The 17,989-nt window shown below is 45.4% G+C and overlaps 3 protein-coding genes and 1 long non-coding RNA gene across 7 annotated transcripts; 2 read left to right on the forward strand and 2 right to left on the reverse strand.

The window, feature by feature from the left end:
- The first annotated feature begins 1,772 nt into the window (after positions 1 to 1,772).
- LOC123065297 (uncharacterized) lies at positions 1,773 to 2,637 on the forward strand. Its single transcript, XM_044488629.1, has one exon. It carries the CDS (start codon positions 1,884 to 1,886, stop codon positions 2,406 to 2,408), a length of 525 nt encoding a protein of 174 aa, XP_044344564.1. The 5' UTR covers positions 1,773 to 1,883; the 3' UTR covers positions 2,409 to 2,637.
- Positions 2,638 to 3,870: 1,233 nt separating this feature from the next.
- LOC123065298 (uncharacterized) lies at positions 3,871 to 5,199 on the reverse strand. 4 transcript variants are annotated; one of them, XR_006430954.1, is made up of 4 exons: positions 4,923 to 5,199; positions 4,703 to 4,816; positions 4,322 to 4,619; positions 3,871 to 4,102 (listed from the first exon to the last, which is right to left on the reverse strand). It is a non-coding gene; the product is annotated as an uncharacterized lncRNA (long non-coding RNA). The 4 variants fall into 4 exon arrangements; XR_006430953.1 differs by lacking the exon at positions 3,871 to 4,102 and having other exon boundaries at positions 4,121 to 4,619; positions 4,703 to 4,844; positions 4,894 to 5,199; XR_006430956.1 differs by lacking the exon at positions 3,871 to 4,102 and having other exon boundaries at positions 4,122 to 4,619; positions 4,894 to 5,199.
- A 4,679-nt stretch (positions 5,200 to 9,878) lies between these two features.
- On the forward strand, positions 9,879 to 14,369 carry LOC123069547 (importin subunit alpha-1a). Its single transcript, XM_044492433.1, has 11 exons — positions 9,879 to 10,239; positions 10,870 to 10,966; positions 11,062 to 11,153; positions 11,248 to 11,379; positions 11,479 to 11,664; positions 11,749 to 11,912; positions 12,017 to 12,095; positions 12,565 to 12,693; positions 13,237 to 13,364; positions 13,459 to 13,831; positions 13,956 to 14,369. Exons 1-10 carry the CDS (start codon positions 10,039 to 10,041, stop codon positions 13,823 to 13,825), a joined length of 1,575 nt encoding a protein of 524 aa, XP_044348368.1. The 5' UTR covers positions 9,879 to 10,038; the 3' UTR covers positions 13,826 to 13,831; positions 13,956 to 14,369.
- Positions 14,177 to 16,077, reverse strand: LOC123069548 (uncharacterized). The gene is made up of 3 exons (XM_044492434.1): positions 15,596 to 16,077; positions 15,221 to 15,492; positions 14,177 to 15,118 (listed from the first exon to the last, which is right to left on the reverse strand). The coding sequence occupies exons 1-3, from the start codon at positions 15,758 to 15,760 to the stop codon at positions 14,674 to 14,676; spliced, it is 882 nt and encodes a 293-aa protein (XP_044348369.1). The 5' UTR covers positions 15,761 to 16,077; the 3' UTR covers positions 14,177 to 14,673.
- Positions 16,078 to 17,989: the final 1,912 nt, after the last annotated feature.

Below are 17,989 nucleotides of genomic sequence, written 5' to 3' on the forward strand. Positions count from 1 at the left end.
ATTATAAGAGGATGCCCTTTTGTATTATAAGGGAATGACAACTTTGTTATTAAGTAGATGACATCTTAATTATCGAGAGGATGACATTTTTATTTTTAATGGCATGATAATATTTCTATTAATAGGAGATGCCATTTTTATTTTTAATGGCATGATAGTATTTCTATTAATAGGAGATGCCATTTTTATTTTTAATGGCGTGGCAGTTTTGTTACTAAGTGCATGCCATTTTTTGACAATAGGATGACATTTTTATCAATAATAAGATGGTGTTTTTATTATTGTGAGGATGCCATTTTTTATTATAAAGAGAATGCTATTTTAATGGTTGAGAGGGTGGCATTTCTATTTTTAATGGCATGACAGTTTATTTTGGGGCTTATCCAGATAAAAAAATTATCTAGAGGATCGTAATTTTATAAAGTAGCACCACAAATTATATATATATTAGAGCATAGCATTTTACAAATTTTATGGTTTTTTTTGTATTTTTTGCAATGAAACTTCTAGTCTATTCATCATGTCATGGCAGTGCAAAGAACACATAAATAAAACAATTATAATCATGTGCGTAGACCACATAGTGACGACTAGAAGCACTAGAACGAGCCGAAGGCGCGCACGCCATCATCACCCCTCCGTCACCAGAGCCGGGCCAAACTTATTGTAGTAGACAGTCGAAAAGGTATTATGCTAAGGCCCCACGGGCCAGCGCACCGGAACAACAATCATCGCCGATGAAAAGAAGTATAGATCAAAATGATCTAACCTGTAGACACATGAACAAAGACAAACAAAGACTTTCTCCAAACAGATCCACCAAATACCAGTATAGATTGAATCCCGCGAGATCCGCAGGAGACACACCTCCACAAGCCCTCTAATGACGTTAGACGCATCACTGGAATCGGGGTTAGGCAGTGAGAACCTTATTCCATTTTCAGGAAACCACCACCGCCTCGTCTTCTCAAGCAGGACACAAATCCTAAACAAACTCAAAAAAAATCTAAAAACGAAGCAAGACCCCTCCCGCCGGCAAGGGCCATGGCGCACCACACGTCCATGGCCCTAGGGCCATCGGAGAGGAGACGGGCCGACGACAGTGCATGTGGAAAGCAGAGGAACCCTATGCTTTTTCTTGGAGATGAGGCGACGTCTACGTGAGGCGGCGGATGTCTTGCTGGGCACGAGCAGGTCTGGCTGGACGTATGGCATTCTTTATCTAGAGGATGGCAGTTTTAAAGTTCAGCGTTGCAATTTTTATTTTGTAATTCATACGCCCTTTTTTTTGAAATAACTCATTGTGTATTTATAAAATTATAGAGATGTCAGTTTTTATAAAGTAGCACGTTCATTTTCTTTCATGAATTAGATCACGGCAATTAGGGTCTTTGTTGATGGCATTTAAAGAAAAGTTAAATGGACCTAAACAGGGGTCGCACTAGAGAGGGAGGGAAGAGCGAACCACCTCCCCTAAAAAAAGAGATATTTTTATGTTCAATAAAAAGTAATTAAAAGGCAAACGGGGGATAGATTTGCGCAGCATGTTTTGCTCAAAAACCAAGAAAAATATCCTACTCCCAGCGTCCACCGCTCATCGCCTGTTAAAAATGGTAAGCTTGGGCATACCAACGAACGGGCCACATTAAAGTGGCTTGGCCACCACTTGACCGGAGGCTGGCCGCCATTTCCGTTGTGCTTTCATGCAGCGAGCCCCCGCCACCCGTGTCATGTATTTACCCCCTTCCTCCTCCGTGCAGCAAAACCCCAGCCCTCCCCGTCGGCCACCTCCATCCTATACAGGCAGCCGCACCACGCTCGCACGTACTCACGTACGTCGGCACCAAGCAGCCAGCAACAAATAATAAGTAAATAAACCAGCCATGGGGCGATCAACCCACGCGCTGCTCCTCCTAGTCGTCGCCGTCGCAGCGGCGACCTGCTCCTCGGCTGCGGCACAGGCGCCACCCGAGGTGGCCGCAGTCTGCAAGAGCACCCCGTTTGCGGATCTGTGCAGCGCCACGGCCGGGAAGCAGGCGGGGCACTACACCACCGTGGACGCGGTTGCGGTGCTGAACATGCAGGTCGACGCCTTCGCGAAGCGCACGTCGGCGGCGAAGGAGCACGTGACCCAGATGTCCGCCGAGGCGAGCCCCGCGGCCAAGAAGGCGCTGGAGTTGTGCGATAGCCTCTACTCGGACGTGGAGGACAACCTCGGTGCGGCACGCCGCGCCTTAGGCTTCAAGGACGCCTCAACGGTCCGAGCCATGATGAGCATGGCGGCCCAGGACATGCAGAACTGCGACGAGGAGTTTAGGAAAGCCGGCGAGAAGAACCCCATGGACCGCTTCGACCAGTCGCTCCTAAAGATATCTGAGAACTGCCGCGCCCTCTCAAACATGATCTGATCTCATAGAGCTCACATCTCGTCTCATCGGATCGGACACGCGCGTAGACGGATCGATCGGTCGACCTGACCTGGATTGCCGCTGCCGTTAACGCTGCACACATTGTTGATTTTCCACATGTTTTTCTACTATTTTCTTTCTATTCGTCTCATCTTTTTGTTTACCGGTGAGATGTGTATATTACCCGGTCTTGGGAAGGGGAGGTGAATTGAAATCTGTTTCTAAATTCTGATACCGCTGTTATTTTTGTGCATCTGTGGATCTTTTTCTTCTTCTTTTTTTGGATAAAAGGGCCAAATAGCCCCATTTTTATTATGAAAATAGGAGTCTCAATCGCAACACCACACCGTTTTCCTCATACCTGATGCATCACCCCACCTAACTGATGAACAACCTACGTCCTAAACATATAACCACATTTATAGAATGCCGAAACATCCACTACTATGGAGAGAGAGCATACTTTTAACATCTTTTACAATTTGCACATCAGCCAAAACAAAAGCAAGTCCATAACATGAAGCACTACGAATCAGACTACTGATAAGTGCTTCCTATCAGACTTGTAGGTGACCCAGGATTAAAACAAAGATATTCGTCCGATCTAGTAGGAAAGGGTCAGGCGTCGTGTAGTTTCTTTCCTGTAGTAATTACGTGCTTTCGGTAACTAATCCTGTAGGGTCTTCTCTCCGGCCGCTAACCTCTCTACGCTCTACTAATTACGCGCTGAGTACGGTAATGGATCCTTCCTCGATCAAGGAAGAAGCATGATGCATGCATGACATTGAGTAATATTTGCTTCCATAGAAACTAATTCCTAGTAACAAATTTTGTGTGTTGGAAGCATTGGCATTGTTCCATCGACTAGATAATTCATCATCCAACTAAACAGTGATTTGTTTCCTTCAAACAGGAAAAAAAACATTTTCCCACTTGTTTCAAAAGTATACACCTGGTGCTTCCGTCAACTATAAAATTGCAAAACAAAACAATTTGGCATGAAGAAAAAAATTTGCTTCGCAAAGAAATCACGTGGAAGCAAAACATGAATGATGACGCATTGTTACAATTTTTTTTCAAGTTGTATCAAAAGCATCGAGCTTGTGCTTCCATCAACTATAAAATCGCTTCTTACCAAATAGTAATAAAATGGCATGTGAAACGATCTTTTCTTGTATACAGATTTTTTTTTTGCTTCGCAAAGAAATCACGCGGAACCACAAGCATTTTTAGAAAAAACAATATTGGCGCTAGTTTCTAAAGCATCAATCTCATGCTTCCATCACCTATAAAATTTCTTCGAACCAAATAGTAATAATATTGCAGTTGAAACAATCATGTTGTATAAAGATTTTCTTTGCTTTGCAAACAAATCACATGGAAGCATTCCCGCAAAAAAATGACATGGAAGCATTCCCGCAAAAAAATAATCACATGGAAGCACAATATAAATGATAACACATTGAAACAAACTAATACATGTGAACACAAATTTACAGATTTATTTTACAGCAAAGGTAAAAGACTATTAAAACACTATTTTCATTCCGTCCTCATCATCGACATAGTGGCAAGCGTTGGACAATCTGATCATGGCAAGATCCGCGTGTGCCACAAGCTCTACTTCACCGTTGAATCGACAACTTACAGCCCGGTTGATCTGCCCCACAACATATTATATCATCATTCAGAATCTGTACATTTGAAGCATTTAGTTAGAAAGAAGGAAGCACACAATTTAGTGTCTGGCATAATAATTCACTAAAGGAAGGAAATGGTTGTACAGTAAAAACGTACAAATAGAAGCAACACTGCGTAGGTTTTGAACAAACTGAACTAGCGCTTCCAAAGAAACTAGAATATGCATGCAAAATAATGTAGAATTTGCTTCCATAAAACAAAACGTTACACACAGTTCAAACACCACCAGGCCATGGTCACCATGCTTCCTTCTAATGTTGGTCAAGCTTCACTGTGATGGTAGTCATGCTTCTATTTGATGGTGGGCGTGCGCCATTTGAATGCTGGCCGTGCATGAAAGTCCTGCTTTCCTTCCGATGCCGGTTGTGCTTTGCATGGTAGTCGTGCTTCCTTCCAAAATCGGCCGTGCTTCCTTCATATGGTAGACTTGCTTCCTTCCTATGGTGGACGTGCTTCCTTCTACCTCCATGGTTAGAGGCATTAAGAAGGATTGGCATGGACGGAGCGATGCTGCAACAAAGATGCACCATTAGCCAAGGGCCTCCTTCATAACAAAGTAGGTCGGTTGAGTAGGTCAGGAGGACATGAGGCACCGTTTTGTGCAGACGGCCAGGCCTGCTCCCATCGACGTCGAGAAGGGCTGACGCTCAAGGTGAAGGCAGCAATCTTCTATTGCTTGGGAATTCCCCAATGCCTATTCAGCCTCCCTATTGGGATGGGCATCACGACCACATACTGATCAAGGACATAGAAATCAAGCATAAGAGAATTCAATCATTATTACCTGACCAACAAAATCTTTGAGGAACGTACAAGTAATCTGTCAGGATGGGAGGCGGAGGAGATTAGGGGCTCGCCCCCCTAACGCCGAGATGGACCATCAATGTCTCCCTAGAAGTCGCACCGGTGGAGTAGGGAGGAGAAGGGGAACAAATCTGGGAGTGAGGTGTCTGTTGTGGTCAATGACGAGGTGCGAAGGAATCCAGCGATGTGCTCTGCAATCGGAGAGGACGGGGCGGTTGCGGTTGACGGCAAGGTCAGGGGAGGTGCGGGCGACACGAGATTCAGGAGGGATATTCGGGGTGAGTGGTTTCCTGCGGAGAATGTGGGTCATTTGCGGGTTGATGATGGGATTTTTTTTGAAAATGTAGCGACGAGGGCTGTGAGATTTAGCTAGAATCGACGGTGGTTGATCGGTCCGACGAATGCTTCTAATCAGACTACAGATTAGAAGGGTTTCCCTAACCTGAACGCACTACAGAGTCGCCCAATTTTCAGGTAGAGACAAAACCAGTCTTTGAGTAGAAGGATTCCACCCATACGCTCTTCCGTAGACTTGGTTTGCTACCCGAGATAGCCTCTTGGAAACCTCCCTATGAGCATCTCCAATAGACGGCCACATATAAAAACAACTAACTTTTGTAGCTTCAAGAGCAAAAAGCGTTGCTCCAATAGACGGTCCATATGTATAAAAAATTTGGATCAACGCCTCCCGAAGATGTAAAATTGAAAACTTCGTGATGCAAATTTACATCACGAGATACAACTGATGTAAAACCGTGCCCGCCCGCCAAACGACCAACCGCCACTTCATTTCCCTTCCGCCTGGCAACCGCGCGCCCGCTCCCCGCCCCGCCGTAGATCCAGCCCCCGCCGTGCCGCCCCATCGCGTCCGCCTCCGCTCCGGCCGCCTCCGCCACGCTCCGACCCCATCCGCCTCCTCTTCGGCCGCCTCCGCCTCCACTTGGCCCTGCTCCGTCTGCCTCCGCCCGGCCCCGCTCCGTCCGCCTCCTCTCCGACCGCCTTCGCCTCCGGTCTATCCGCATTCGCCTCCGGTCCGTTCGCCGCCCCGCTCCGTCCGCCTCCTTTCCGGTCGCCTTCGCCTCCGGTCCGTCTGCCGCCCCGCTCCGTCCGCCTCCTCCCCGCGCCGCACGCCGCCACCCCGCTCCCCGCTCGGCCTCGCCCGCTCCCCGATGTCACCAAAGAAGACGCCGAAGGGCAAGTCCGTTTTCTTAGGCGTGAGGGCGAAGCCCTCCGGGAACTTCGGAGTCGAGTTCTTCGACGCCGGGCGACGTTGGTGGCTCGGCACGTATCCCGCCGGCGATGTGGCCGCGCGTGCCTACGATGCGGCGGTGTGCCATGCCAGACAGCCGAAGATGGACCTCAACTTCCCGGAGGTTGAGTCCCAGGCGGTGGCGTAGTGGCTCGTGCCGCAGGGCATCCGGATGGAGGAGATGCCGGCGAAGAAGGCGAAGAAGAGACTGACAGTTGTCGTCGCTCCCGGCGAGAGCGACGAGGCGGTGATGGCTTAGTTTGCGCGAGAGCATCCGCATTACGTCCAAGTCAAGCTAGAACACTACTGGAAGTGCGACGTCGACGCGAAAAAGAAGGGGGTAAAGAAGGAGGACGAGGCCGACCCCTTGACCGTGATCTCTATCGAGTCGTCGGATGAGGGACTGGGGTGACTCTGAGGAGGAGGACGAGGGGTGCGATGACCCGACCAAGGACGAGTTCTGGGAGTAGTTCCGCAGCTCCGACGATGAGGAGTAGTTTCATCTAGTAGTTCGAATAAGTAGTAGTTGAATTTGTGTATGAAACTATGTTGAATTTCATGTTTGAACTATGTTGAGATGAAGTAGTAGTTGGTCGTTTTAATCTTTGTTTTGGACCATTTGTTGGAGTTGCTCTTTTATTTACATCTCCGTTTTGGACCATCTGTTGGAGTTGAGCCTTTTTCCGAGATGTAAAAAACACTTTTTGGTACTCCAAATTTGGACCATCACCGGTTTGAAGCACCAAAATATACATCATCTATTGGAAACGCTCTAAGCCTTTTTTGCACTCCTTTTCTCTGCAGAGTCGCTCATGAATCCAATAAAGAACACAGGGGTAAATATTATATTGATAGATTTTGAAAGGAAAACACGTTGAAAACATGATTTGTTGCTTGTTTTCCAAATTGTCCAGACCAAAGCAGTAGCACCAATAGAAATAATAGCCCTATCCTTGCCAAAATATAATGGTATCCAGTTTTGACAAAGATCAAAGAAGATAAAGGTAATTTTGGGTTACCTAGCAAACCACAAATCACATTCCATAAAAACCTAGCAAAAGAGCTTGAAAAGAATAGATGATCAATTCTCTCAAAGACATCGCAAAAGTCGCGAAAATTTAATCCTTTCCACCCTCGTCTAGATAAGTTATCGTTGGTTAGGATCCTTTTCTTCTTTGTTCTTGAATCGTCGTCATCCCATCTTAGAGACCTACGTTCACTCCGGCCTCCTGCTTCAGCTCACGGGAGCTTCATCTATACATGTTTTTTTAGTTAAGGAGCCTGACCGAGCCTCCCGCTCCCGATTTTATTAAAACTGAAACCGCACAAACCACAAAGTTGTAACCAACATATTAACATGGCTCGAAGGAGGCAAGTAGGAAACATTGAAGATGAAGGGAGAGAAGCTACAAAAGAAGAGAGCGAGGTGGGATGCTATTCAATATAGTACAAGGCGCAAGAAAGGGACGGAGATGGGTATGCTTAAACTTGAGGAGGGTCGGTTGATGCAAGCCAGGATAGTCACGAGGAGAACCGATTCATGATGTAGGATCTGAATACCATGGATCCAATAACAATATAATTTTGGGAGTTCACATGAGCAATGATCATGCATTTTAGGATGACATGGGACGACCAACATGATGGAGGAGCGGACGATGCACATGCCGGCGGAGCAGACTGTCACTGAAGGATGGAACGACACAAACCCCGGAGCTCACAATATACGATAAAGACATGTCGGCCGAATGCTTTTTTTTTGTTCATGCAACTTGTTTAAAAATGTGTACATGATTACTCTTGGAATGATATGTGTTCAATCCAAGTGTTTGAATGATAAAATGGTTTTTTATTGACTGAGATATGACGACTCTTAGTTTTATGAAGCTTGATTCATAGACATTTTAAATGATTACACATAGGGTTTCTTTTTTTAGAGCAGTGCTAGGCATCGCCCTGTTGAAGCAATGGAAAAGATCTACCGTCTCCCTATCGTCGGATTCAGACAAAAAGAATAGTTGGATCCCCCCCCCAACACACACACACACACACACACACACACACACACACACACGAGCCAACCTAATTGCAACAAGCAAATTGTCTATGTAATAACGAACTTGTTGCAAAAAGCCTCAGAACATTTTCTTTTCTTTTGATCTCTGCAACAAAAGCCTTTTTGCACTTGGCCTTTTGCAACAAGAGCCTCGTTGCAAATCTTTTTTGGACCTTTCTTCTCTGTTGTCATTTTGCAACAACGATCATGTTGCAGAATCTTTTTTTTTTGCAAAGACAGAGGGTCGTGTGCATATTGCAAGGGGTAGTGTTGCATAAGTTTGCAACAGAGATACAGTTTTTTCCCGACAAAAGGTGGATTTTATTTGCTCAAAATGAAGTATCAAGAGGATACAAAAACATGATGAACACACACCCGACTTCTGCATAACTAAGATGCACATAGCCAACACCAACACATACACACGCAAAAACACGTCGACAACTAGCAAAATCATATAAGACCAAAGCTATGTTGTGCGTAGGCGAAGAAAAAAAGAAAATAACCCCAAAGTGATCAGATTCACGACTGGCAAACTGCAGCAATGAGAACACAGAGAAGAAGGATGGAGCGACGTGGAGAGTCACACAGGACATGCATCCTACGCTAAAGGCGGTGAACGCACCGCGCTAGATCAACCAGGTGAAGGGAATCATAATGTTTATAAGGACAACTTGTTGTTTTAGAGAAATAATTTTTTTAGCAATAAATCACACTTCCTTAAGACGACCTTTGGTTTACATGAATAATAAACGGGTCATGGGATATGCCCAACCACACATGGCGACTCGCTGCTAAAGAAGATGAAAAATTTGCTAAACTATGAGCCTCAAAATTTACAGTACGCCATTCGAAGATAAATTCACATAAAATGAACTCCTCAGATCTTACTTCAACTTTCTTGATCATTGCGTTGTATCTTCCCTTTGATCCATGCTTTATCTCATCCACTACCGGTTTACAATCACATGCGATAACAATGTGCCTTAGCGAGGATTAAGCGCAAGGGCTAAAGCTTCTCGGCAAGCTAACACTTCCAATGCTGCCGATCATGGATGTTGCTGAACACCATTGCCGAGGAACCATAAACTTAACCTCGTGGTCTTTACAAACTGGCGATGAAGCTCCCGCGTTTCCATCCTAGACAAGCCACCATCGACATGTATCTTCACCACTCCTACTCCCGGCGTCTTCCACACATACCCGACATCAGGTCTTCTAGCAGATGAGCTTCCCCGTTGAACGTGAACCCGTGGCGAAACCTGGATTGTTTCGAGCCCAGCATTAACAAATGAATGATTGGCATGTGGGCTCTGCAGGATTCCTCCATGAATGCCTTCCGCCGCGTTGTCTAGATTGCCCAACGGGTTACCATCATCTCCTTGATCAAAAGTGCATGTGGCATGACACCTACTCCATATAGAGTACAAACAATCCATAGTCGGACAAATAAATTTATGGATACCGAGAGTTTTCCATGTTTAGATTTGGGCCAGACCACTCTCACCTCACATGGTGGATCAGTAACGGGCCCAATAAATCAGGGACATGCACAGCCCATAAAGAAAACGGGCAGTTCTAAAAAGGCAAGAAAATGGGCACCGAAAAAAGAAATAAAAGGGAGAGAGGAAACGAGAGAATATCTCGATCGTGGTGTGAGCTTTAACTCCCTTTCGCAGCGGCCGCTAGGGTTTCTCCTCTCCCTCTTTTCTCCCCTCCCCTCCCCTCCCCCAGAGCCCCGTCGCCTAGCTAGGGTTTTTGCCTCCCCGCCGCCACCGCCGCGCGCGCGCGCGAGAGAGACCACAGCGACCAACCCAGCCATGTCGGTGCGTCCGAGCGAGCGGGCCGACGCGCGGCGTAACCGCTACAAGGTGACGGTGGACGCCGATGAGGGGCGGCGGCGGCGCGAGGACAACATGGTGGAGATCCGCAAGAACCGCCGCGAGGAGAGCCTCCTCAAGAAGCGCCGCGAGGGGCTCCAGGCCCAGGCTCCTATCCCCGCCGCCGGCGTCGAGAAGAAGGTGAGGATACTGCACACTTCTGCCCTACTCCCCTTCCTAGCTTCCTGTTTCAGTGCTTCTGGAGTCTGAATCCTATGAATTGTACACGAGGTTCCAGATGAGTTAAGTATTTGCTTCGTCTGCAGTAGATTGGTTTAGTAACTGCTTCGTTATGCTCAAGAGATGTTTGCGTCCGCGCGACTGAACGCACGCATGTCTACTTGTGTGTGGGTGTGTGTTGCTTGCGTTGCGGCTTGAAGAAATATCAAGTCGTAGCCTCGTGGTAGTTCTTCAGATACTGACTAGTGACTATTGACTTGTGGGGATCGTTCAGAGGCCAGATTAGTTGGTGGTTTGATTAACATGCTTCGTTGGTCATGACTTTCTGAGGCACGCCTCCCCGCACCAGCCTTATGACTCGTCACCTCTCTCTGTCCTTTTGTTTTAGTTATGGTTATTGGAGACACAGTTAGGTGTTCGTCTTGCACTTCCAGTGGTTAATTTAATCAGTTCTTCAGTTTTCATTTGATTTGGGTGCTCTCATCTTTGCCAAAACTACCTTTGTTTAGAGCAGTGTGCTGTTTGCAGACCTTTCATGGCTTCGATACATTATTAACCTGATCATTTTTGTTTTCTGTTTGGATTTTGTAGCTTGAAAGCTTACCTGCTATGGTTGGTGGGGTTTATTCCGAGGATAACAACCTGCAGCTTGAGGCAACTACACAATTCCGCAAGTTGCTTTCTATAGGTACCAACTTCTCAGTTTTTGTTTGTTTGTAAAACTAATCTCTTATATCACTCAGTGAGTCAACATTAACTGAGGTTGTAACTTGTATTAATCAGAAAGGAGCCCCCCAATCGAAGAAGTTATCCAATCAGGCGTTGTTCCTCGATTTGTGCAGTTTCTTACTAGAGAAGATTTCCCCCAACTCCAGGTGCGTGTCAACGGACTCTTATTCTTGTAATCTGCTAGTCAGGACCCTTACCAACTAAACTTCTTTCCCTGGTGTTTTTGAATAACTTTTGCAGTTTGAAGCAGCGTGGGCACTCACAAACATTGCGTCTGGCACATCAGAGAATACCAAGGTTGTCATTGATCATGGGGCAGTTCCAATATTTGTGAAGCTTCTTGCGTCTGGCAGTGATGATGTTCGTGAGCAGGTATTTGATCACTTGCTTGGCTACTAGTTTTTATTGTCCTGGTTGAATGTTTGTTGTTGGGAGTCATCAATTCTGATACTTCTTGAAAATAATTTCAAGGCTGTCTGGGCATTGGGCAATGTTGCTGGTGACTCCCCAAAGTGCCGCGACCTTGTTCTCGCAAATGGCGCATTGATGCCTCTGCTAGCACAGTTGAATGAGCATGCTAAACTCTCCATGTTAAGGAATGCGACCTGGACTTTATCAAATTTCTGCAGAGGAAAGCCACAGCCAGCATTTGATCAGGTTTTATACACTTTTGCATCTATATTCTCCTGTGATTAGTAGTCAACAGCAGTTACTTGACATATTCTTTATTTGTTACCATAGACTAAGCCTGCTCTGCCAGCACTTGCACGACTTATCCATTCCAATGATGAGGAAGTTTTAACTGATGCATGCTGGGCTCTTTCGTATCTCTCTGATGGCACCAATGACAAGATCCAATCTGTGATTGATGCTGGTGTCTGTCCCCGGCTTGTGGAGCTTCTCCTGTATGTTTCAACCCTGGGTTACAACTCTCTGCTATATGATTCTTTATCTTAATATATGTTCATTCACTCATTTCTGTTCTTTCAATATTGTTTACAACATGAAGCCATCCATCACCTTCAGTGCTTATACCTGCACTACGAACTGTTGGAAATATTGTCACAGGAGATGACTCGCAAACTCAGGTAACTCATTCATTTTCGTTTTGTTCTTTTGGATTCACTACATTTTGCACCATTAAATTTTTGTGACTTTTGAGTTATACTCTTACAGAGGATATTGTTATGGATATATTATAACCATCATGTTTGCCATTGTACATCAGATTTGACAAGTGTCTATAAAATATATTGGAAATTTGAATCACTCATCTTTGTTTGTTTACTGTACAGTTTCTTCTGATAGTTTGGTTGCTCACTTGACTACACTCTTACCCCAACAGTTGACTGAAATCCTGCCTAGTCTGTTTCCCTATTCAAGTAAACTGCTCGTCAAGTTTTACACAACCTGCTTTGTGATCACACTAATAAATAATTATGTGTTCACTTGCATGGCAAATTACAATTCGTATCTGTGATTACTAGCTTCGTTAGAGATTGTATAGTTTCGTTTGTTCATTTTTCCGTGTTATTAAGCTTGTCTTATATTCTACAGTGCATCATTGATCATCAAGCTCTTGGGTGTCTCCTAAGTCTGTTGACACAAAATCACAAGAAAAGCATTAAGAAAGAGGCCTGCTGGACTGTTTCAAATATCACTGCTGGTAACAAAGATCAGATACAGGTACGAGTTTCTGCATATTCTCACATGGTTTCTTCTCATGTTATGTCTAGGGGATTACCTTTGTTTGTATTAAATACTCACGACATTGATTGATTTTAGTTTGATAACTGTATGTATTGTGTGGTGCATATATGTTAGATTGTGCTGTGTTCATTGTGGCTAGTGGGGAATATTGTAACTAATGTTATCAATATGCTAGTGGTACAAACAACTAATGCCGGTGGCTCAAAAGTAACACGCCTAAGAACTAAGATTTCCTTCAATGTTGGTTCAACTAGATGTAAATGACAGTCCTTATTCTGTACAAACTGGTTGCTGACTCAAAACTGCTCTATTCCTTTTGGAATATTTGTAAGCATTATGACTTCGTTTGCCCAGTTGGGGTGCCTATGTACCTAATAGTCTCAACATAATGAGTTACTCCCTCCGTAGAGAAATATAAGAGTGTTTAAAGGATCCATGTATTAGTCATCAAGTTTGTTGAATCTATATGTTCTTAAAGGTTAATCATTGATCACATACCTTGCTATGCTGGCTTCTTAGGCTGTGATTACTGCTGGAATTATTGGTCCTCTGGTGCATCTGCTGCAAACGGCTGAATTCGATATCAAGAAGGAGGCTGCTTGGGCCATCTCGAATGCTACCTCCGGTGGTTCCCACGACCAAATCAAGTATGTTCTCATTCACTGTTATTCAGATTACATGCAAATTTTGCACTTCTATTTTGAGTTTTCCCGTGCTGATGTGTATGTATTATGTAAACAGGTATTTGGTTAGCGAGGGCTGCATCAAGCCACTGTGTGACCTCCTGCTTTGCCCAGATCCAAGGATTGTTACTGTTTGCTTGGAGGGTCTTGAGAACATTCTCAAAGTTGGAGAAACTGATAAGAATTTGGGTGCTTCTGGGGAGGGCAATGTCTATGCGCAGATGATTGATGAAGCAGAGGGCCTGGAAAAGATTGAGAACCTGCAGAGCCATGATAACAATGAAATCTATGAGAAGGCTGTGAAGATTCTTGAGGCTTACTGGATGGAGGAGGAAGATGATGCGATGGGGGCAACTATGGAAGCTCCGACAGGTGTTGCCTTTGACTTTGGCCAAGGTGGCAACCCTGATCTGAACCTGGGCTGAATACAGGTCGGTACTCTCAACATATAACCGTATTTGTTGTTTCTCTTGTCATATTCGCTCGATATGGTAGCGTGAATCAGCTTTTGAGCAAAGAGACAACCAATAATATAATTTGAAATTCCTTTTGCAGATTTGACCAATGGTGGTAATTCCCTTGTCGCTGCAGTTGCCACCATTTGGTAGTCGGTGCGTGGGGTAAGGTCATGGTTGTGGTGGGTCCAATAAGCTGAAGATTTTCAAGGAAGCAACTGGTCCTGGGTATCAATATCGCAGCGTTTGTAAGAGGAGTATAATCGTCAAACTTGAGGAGTCTGGGTCTTTTTTATCAGGCTACTATGTAGGGGTTGCATCTTTAGTATGGTGTGCACTATTTTGCTACTGTATAGCCTGAGTTTAAGCTTCTGCAACTCTGCGAGGCATTTAGGGGACAATTCTTGAATGGTTTGGTTTGTGGGGTTCTTCAGGAATGAAGTGAGTTGCAGTTTGTCCGAACATGTCAATGTCAGCTTTCACTTGATTATTAGTATACCTGTGTCGTTGCTCAGTTTTGTTCTCTGATCAATTTTGATTTGCATGTTCCAATTTTGACAAGGGCATTGTGATTACAGAGTTGGCAGGCCAAATGAACAGCATAATTAACAAGTTAAAACATGAATATTGTCCTTGAACAAACAAATTGTTTTACATATCAGCGAATAATAATCCAATTGCTACTTATATCACAAATGAGCAAGCAATTGTTCGAAAACGAAAAGGAATTTTACGTGCATTGTCTCTGCTCTTGTTCGACCATTCATTGCGTCAGGCTCATTGTCTCTGCACTTCTTACCATTCATTGGCTTAGGCTTTTAAACATCGGTGTACTCCTTGTCCTTGGTGATGCACCACGCGTTGCTGGACTGAACCTGGCAAGCGGCGGCCGTGATCTCCGGCGCATTCGGCGCCGGATGAGGGTGTGGGTGCGGGGCCGGGTGTGGTGGGTACGACACCGGCGGCTGCAGGTGGTGCTGCTGGACGCCGGGGTATGGTGCACCGCTGGGGTAGGGGGCGCTGCCGGGGTGCGGGGCGTAGTGGCCGCCGCCGTGCTGCCGCAGCAGCTTCTGCGTGTGCACTGCGGTCACGTAGACGACGAAGCCGACGACGACGGTGATGAGCCCCAGTATCCCCGCCGCCGCGAACATCCCCGGGCGCACCCGGTGGCACACCTGCCGCGGCCTCCGCCAGTCGCTGACGTGGCCGGACTCTACCCCGATCCCGATCATGAGCAGCACCTCCGCGAGCCCGAAGCAAATCCTGCACCCATCGACGAGTGTGCTCTTATTATTAATCCACACCACCATTCTTCTTGCCCAATGCATGGCATGGTTTCGCGGCGCTTGAAAGTAATTTCCGTACCATGTGACGAAGAAGAGGCAGCAGGTTTGCCAGGTGAGGGTGTTGGTGGCGGAGGACACGCGGGGGTGGTCCTCAGCGACGGCGAGGCCTGCGGCGGCGGAGTCCGGCGAAGCGACGGCGAGGAGCATGTAGGCGTGCACGGCGAACATGGCGACGGCCAGCAGCAGGAAGGCGCCGATGGAGAAGGCGAGCGCCGAGCGGCCGCTGCCGTTGTAGAAGCACAGCTCCACCTGCGCCCCGCTCCCGGCCACGGTCATCAGGTAGTTGGACACCTGCGGCGAGCCAAGAAGCCCAGGCAGCACCAGTCAGTCAGTCAGTCAGTCACAGTAACGGTCGAGCTAGCAAGGCCGCGTGCGTACGTGCGTGCGTGCGTACCTCGGAGCGCGAGCCCTCGGCGGCGAGGCAGAGGATGAAGCTGACGAGGCCGCAGAGCACGGAGAGCGCGACGAGGCCGACGGCGATCTGGCTGCCGGAGCGCCCCGCCCGGCGCTCCTGCGCCTTGCGGAGGGACAGGTCGTCGTGCGTCACGGCCGGCCGCATTGTGAAATCCTCACTTGATTTGATGCTGGTGATGTTAGTGCCCAATTAATTCACCTGCAGATTGCTAGCTAAGCCAGTGATACGATGTTGCCCAGTCACGTATGGTATATATGGGGCCGGTCGGTCTCTACCTGCGTCTAGCCGTCTAGGTAACGGCGACGACAGAATATGTGGTTGCGTTGGTGGGAGAGGAAGGAATTGGGGTTGATGGGTGTGGGTGGGGTTAGGAACTTGGGTTGGGAGACGCCGCACGGGAGGAATCCATGGCATGGCATGGCGATGATGCATGGGATGGGAGCGTGAGTGAGTGAGGGGGATCGGGGTTTCTTGCGCCGTGCCGCGGTGGGAGACATTCCGATTCGTTTCGCCTTTCCTTCTTTTTCACCTTTCACCGGTGATGATGAGGAGGAGGGGCACCTTCTTCTTTCCGCTGCTGTGGGTAATTCGCCGCGGTGCCTTTTGGGGAAAGCGACGCGCAGCATCTGCGCTTTGTAGCGCCAACGAGGCAACCTATAGGTAAGAGAAAGGGCTAGGATTTTTATTTTTTATTTGGAAGAAAACAGATGCAAGGTCGGCAGTGCCATGGCCCATGGGTACCCACTGCATTGGTGATGAATCAGCTTGCACTCCTACCGCTACCGACATGCACTTGTGTGGAGCTGAACAGTGGAGCGCATCTGACCATTATCTCGACTCCTGTTTATGTTAATAATAGAGGTCTTGCGCTTGATATTCAGCTTTGTGCTAGAACTTTGAAAATATGGAATTGCAGTCACTTAACTTGACTCAAGCGTGCACATACGATCACAAAATACATATGCAGACCTATCCGTGTGTACGGACCTACATGTCAGTGAGTGAGGGCTCTAGGCCGAAGCAGTTTTGCAGAAAAAACCTATGTATTTTTTTATTCCTAGGAAAAGCCAACCATAGCGACGCATTTTTGCACAAAACACCTATGTATTTTTTTATTCCTAGGAAAAGCCAACCATAGCGACGCATTTTTGCACAAACTCCTTACCATTTTTTAGTTTCCGAAAAAACAAGCAGCACTGTACTGCAAAAATAAATACATGAAATGGAAGCTCGCGGACTCAAACACACGACCGAGCTTTATTAAAACAGAAATCCATCTAGCCACCAGAACCATCACGCTCACATGCCCATTACGGATAAACTGCATGTGCAGTAAACGAGAATGCATACGGAGCTTAAACAGCTGCAGATACCTCGTCCATTTTGCACAGGCAATTTTTTATATATATTTATAAAAGTGGAGTTCTTTAGCCATACGGCGCCATGTTGGCTAGTTTCTTTACCAGAGATTATTTGTATTCCTGACAACATTGTTATAATCCAATAAAGCCCTTTGCTTCCTAAGAAAAAGTAAGTAAAAAAGTTTTGTTCAAATATTTGTGTGTTGAAAATACTATACATACAGACAATGGTTATTTCTCAAAAAACATTTAAATATATACCTGTGTATTATACAAAAAATATTTAGTGGATATGGATATTAAAAACTTGATTAAATAAATATGTGTAATAAATTCATAAAAAGTTATACATTCATGGCTTATATTTCAATATACAAAATGATGAATAAAAACATGTACTAAATATTTTGACTATTCACTTGTGTATAATTTTTACTCATGCCTTATATTTAAAAATTATATAATTTCAATATTGTACATAATTGAATATTCAAATCGAAAGTTCAAATTCTAAATTATGAATAATGTTATTTATACAAAAAAATTATAATTCATCAATATGGTTTTAATTGTATATTTATTTTTTAAATAATAGAGGGAGAATTTTAAAAATAGATTATTTAGTTTGTACTCCCTCCACTCCTTTTTAGTCTGCATATAAGTTTTATCCGAAGTCAAAGTATTTCTACTTTGACCAAACTTATAGAAAAAAGTATCAACACTCATAATACTAAATCAACATTGCTAGATTCATTACGAAATGTAGCTTCATAATATATATATTTGATATTGTAGATATTGATATTTTTAATATAAATTTGGTCAAACTTTGCAAAGTTTGACTTAACATTAAAATTACATGCTATATACAAATTTCTAGAAAAAAGAACAGGTGCAAAATGGGCTGCACTGGCCATAGCCCATTCCAGCTCCACGAGCGCCTTTATTCTAGTACATTCCTCTTGGTCATACATATAAATTTGTTATCCAAGTTAGTCCAGAAGTGTCATTG

This window comes from Triticum aestivum, chromosome 3B (genome assembly GCF_018294505.1).
Source record: "Triticum aestivum cultivar Chinese Spring chromosome 3B, IWGSC CS RefSeq v2.1, whole genome shotgun sequence".
Lineage (NCBI taxonomy): Eukaryota > Viridiplantae > Streptophyta > Magnoliopsida > Poales > Poaceae > Triticum > Triticum aestivum.

Bases quoted from the DNA above. Each gene is read 5' to 3' on its own strand.
- LOC123065297 (XM_044488629.1), top strand. From the start codon at position 1,884: ATGGGGCGATCAACCCACGCGCTGCTCCTCCTAGTCGTCGCCGTCGCA.
- LOC123069547 (XM_044492433.1), top strand. From the start codon at position 10,039: ATGTCGGTGCGTCCGAGCGAGCGGGCCGACGCGCGGCGTAACCGCTAC. The intron at 11,913-12,016 runs GTATGTTTCAAC...TACAACATGAAG, and splicing joins CGGCTTGTGGAGCTTCTCCT to CCATCCATCACCTTCAGTGC. The intron at 12,694-13,236 runs GTACGAGTTTCT...CTGGCTTCTTAG, and splicing joins GTAACAAAGATCAGATACAG to GCTGTGATTACTGCTGGAAT.
- LOC123069548 (XM_044492434.1), bottom strand. From the start codon at position 15,760: ATGCGGCCGGCCGTGACGCACGACGACCTGTCCCTCCGCAAGGCGCAG. The intron at 15,493-15,595 runs GTACGCACGCAC...GGCTCGCCGCAG, and splicing joins CCGAGGGCTCGCGCTCCGAG to GTGTCCAACTACCTGATGAC. The intron at 15,119-15,220 runs GTACGGAAATTA...CGATGGGTGCAG, and splicing joins TGCCTCTTCTTCGTCACATG to GATTTGCTTCGGGCTCGCGG.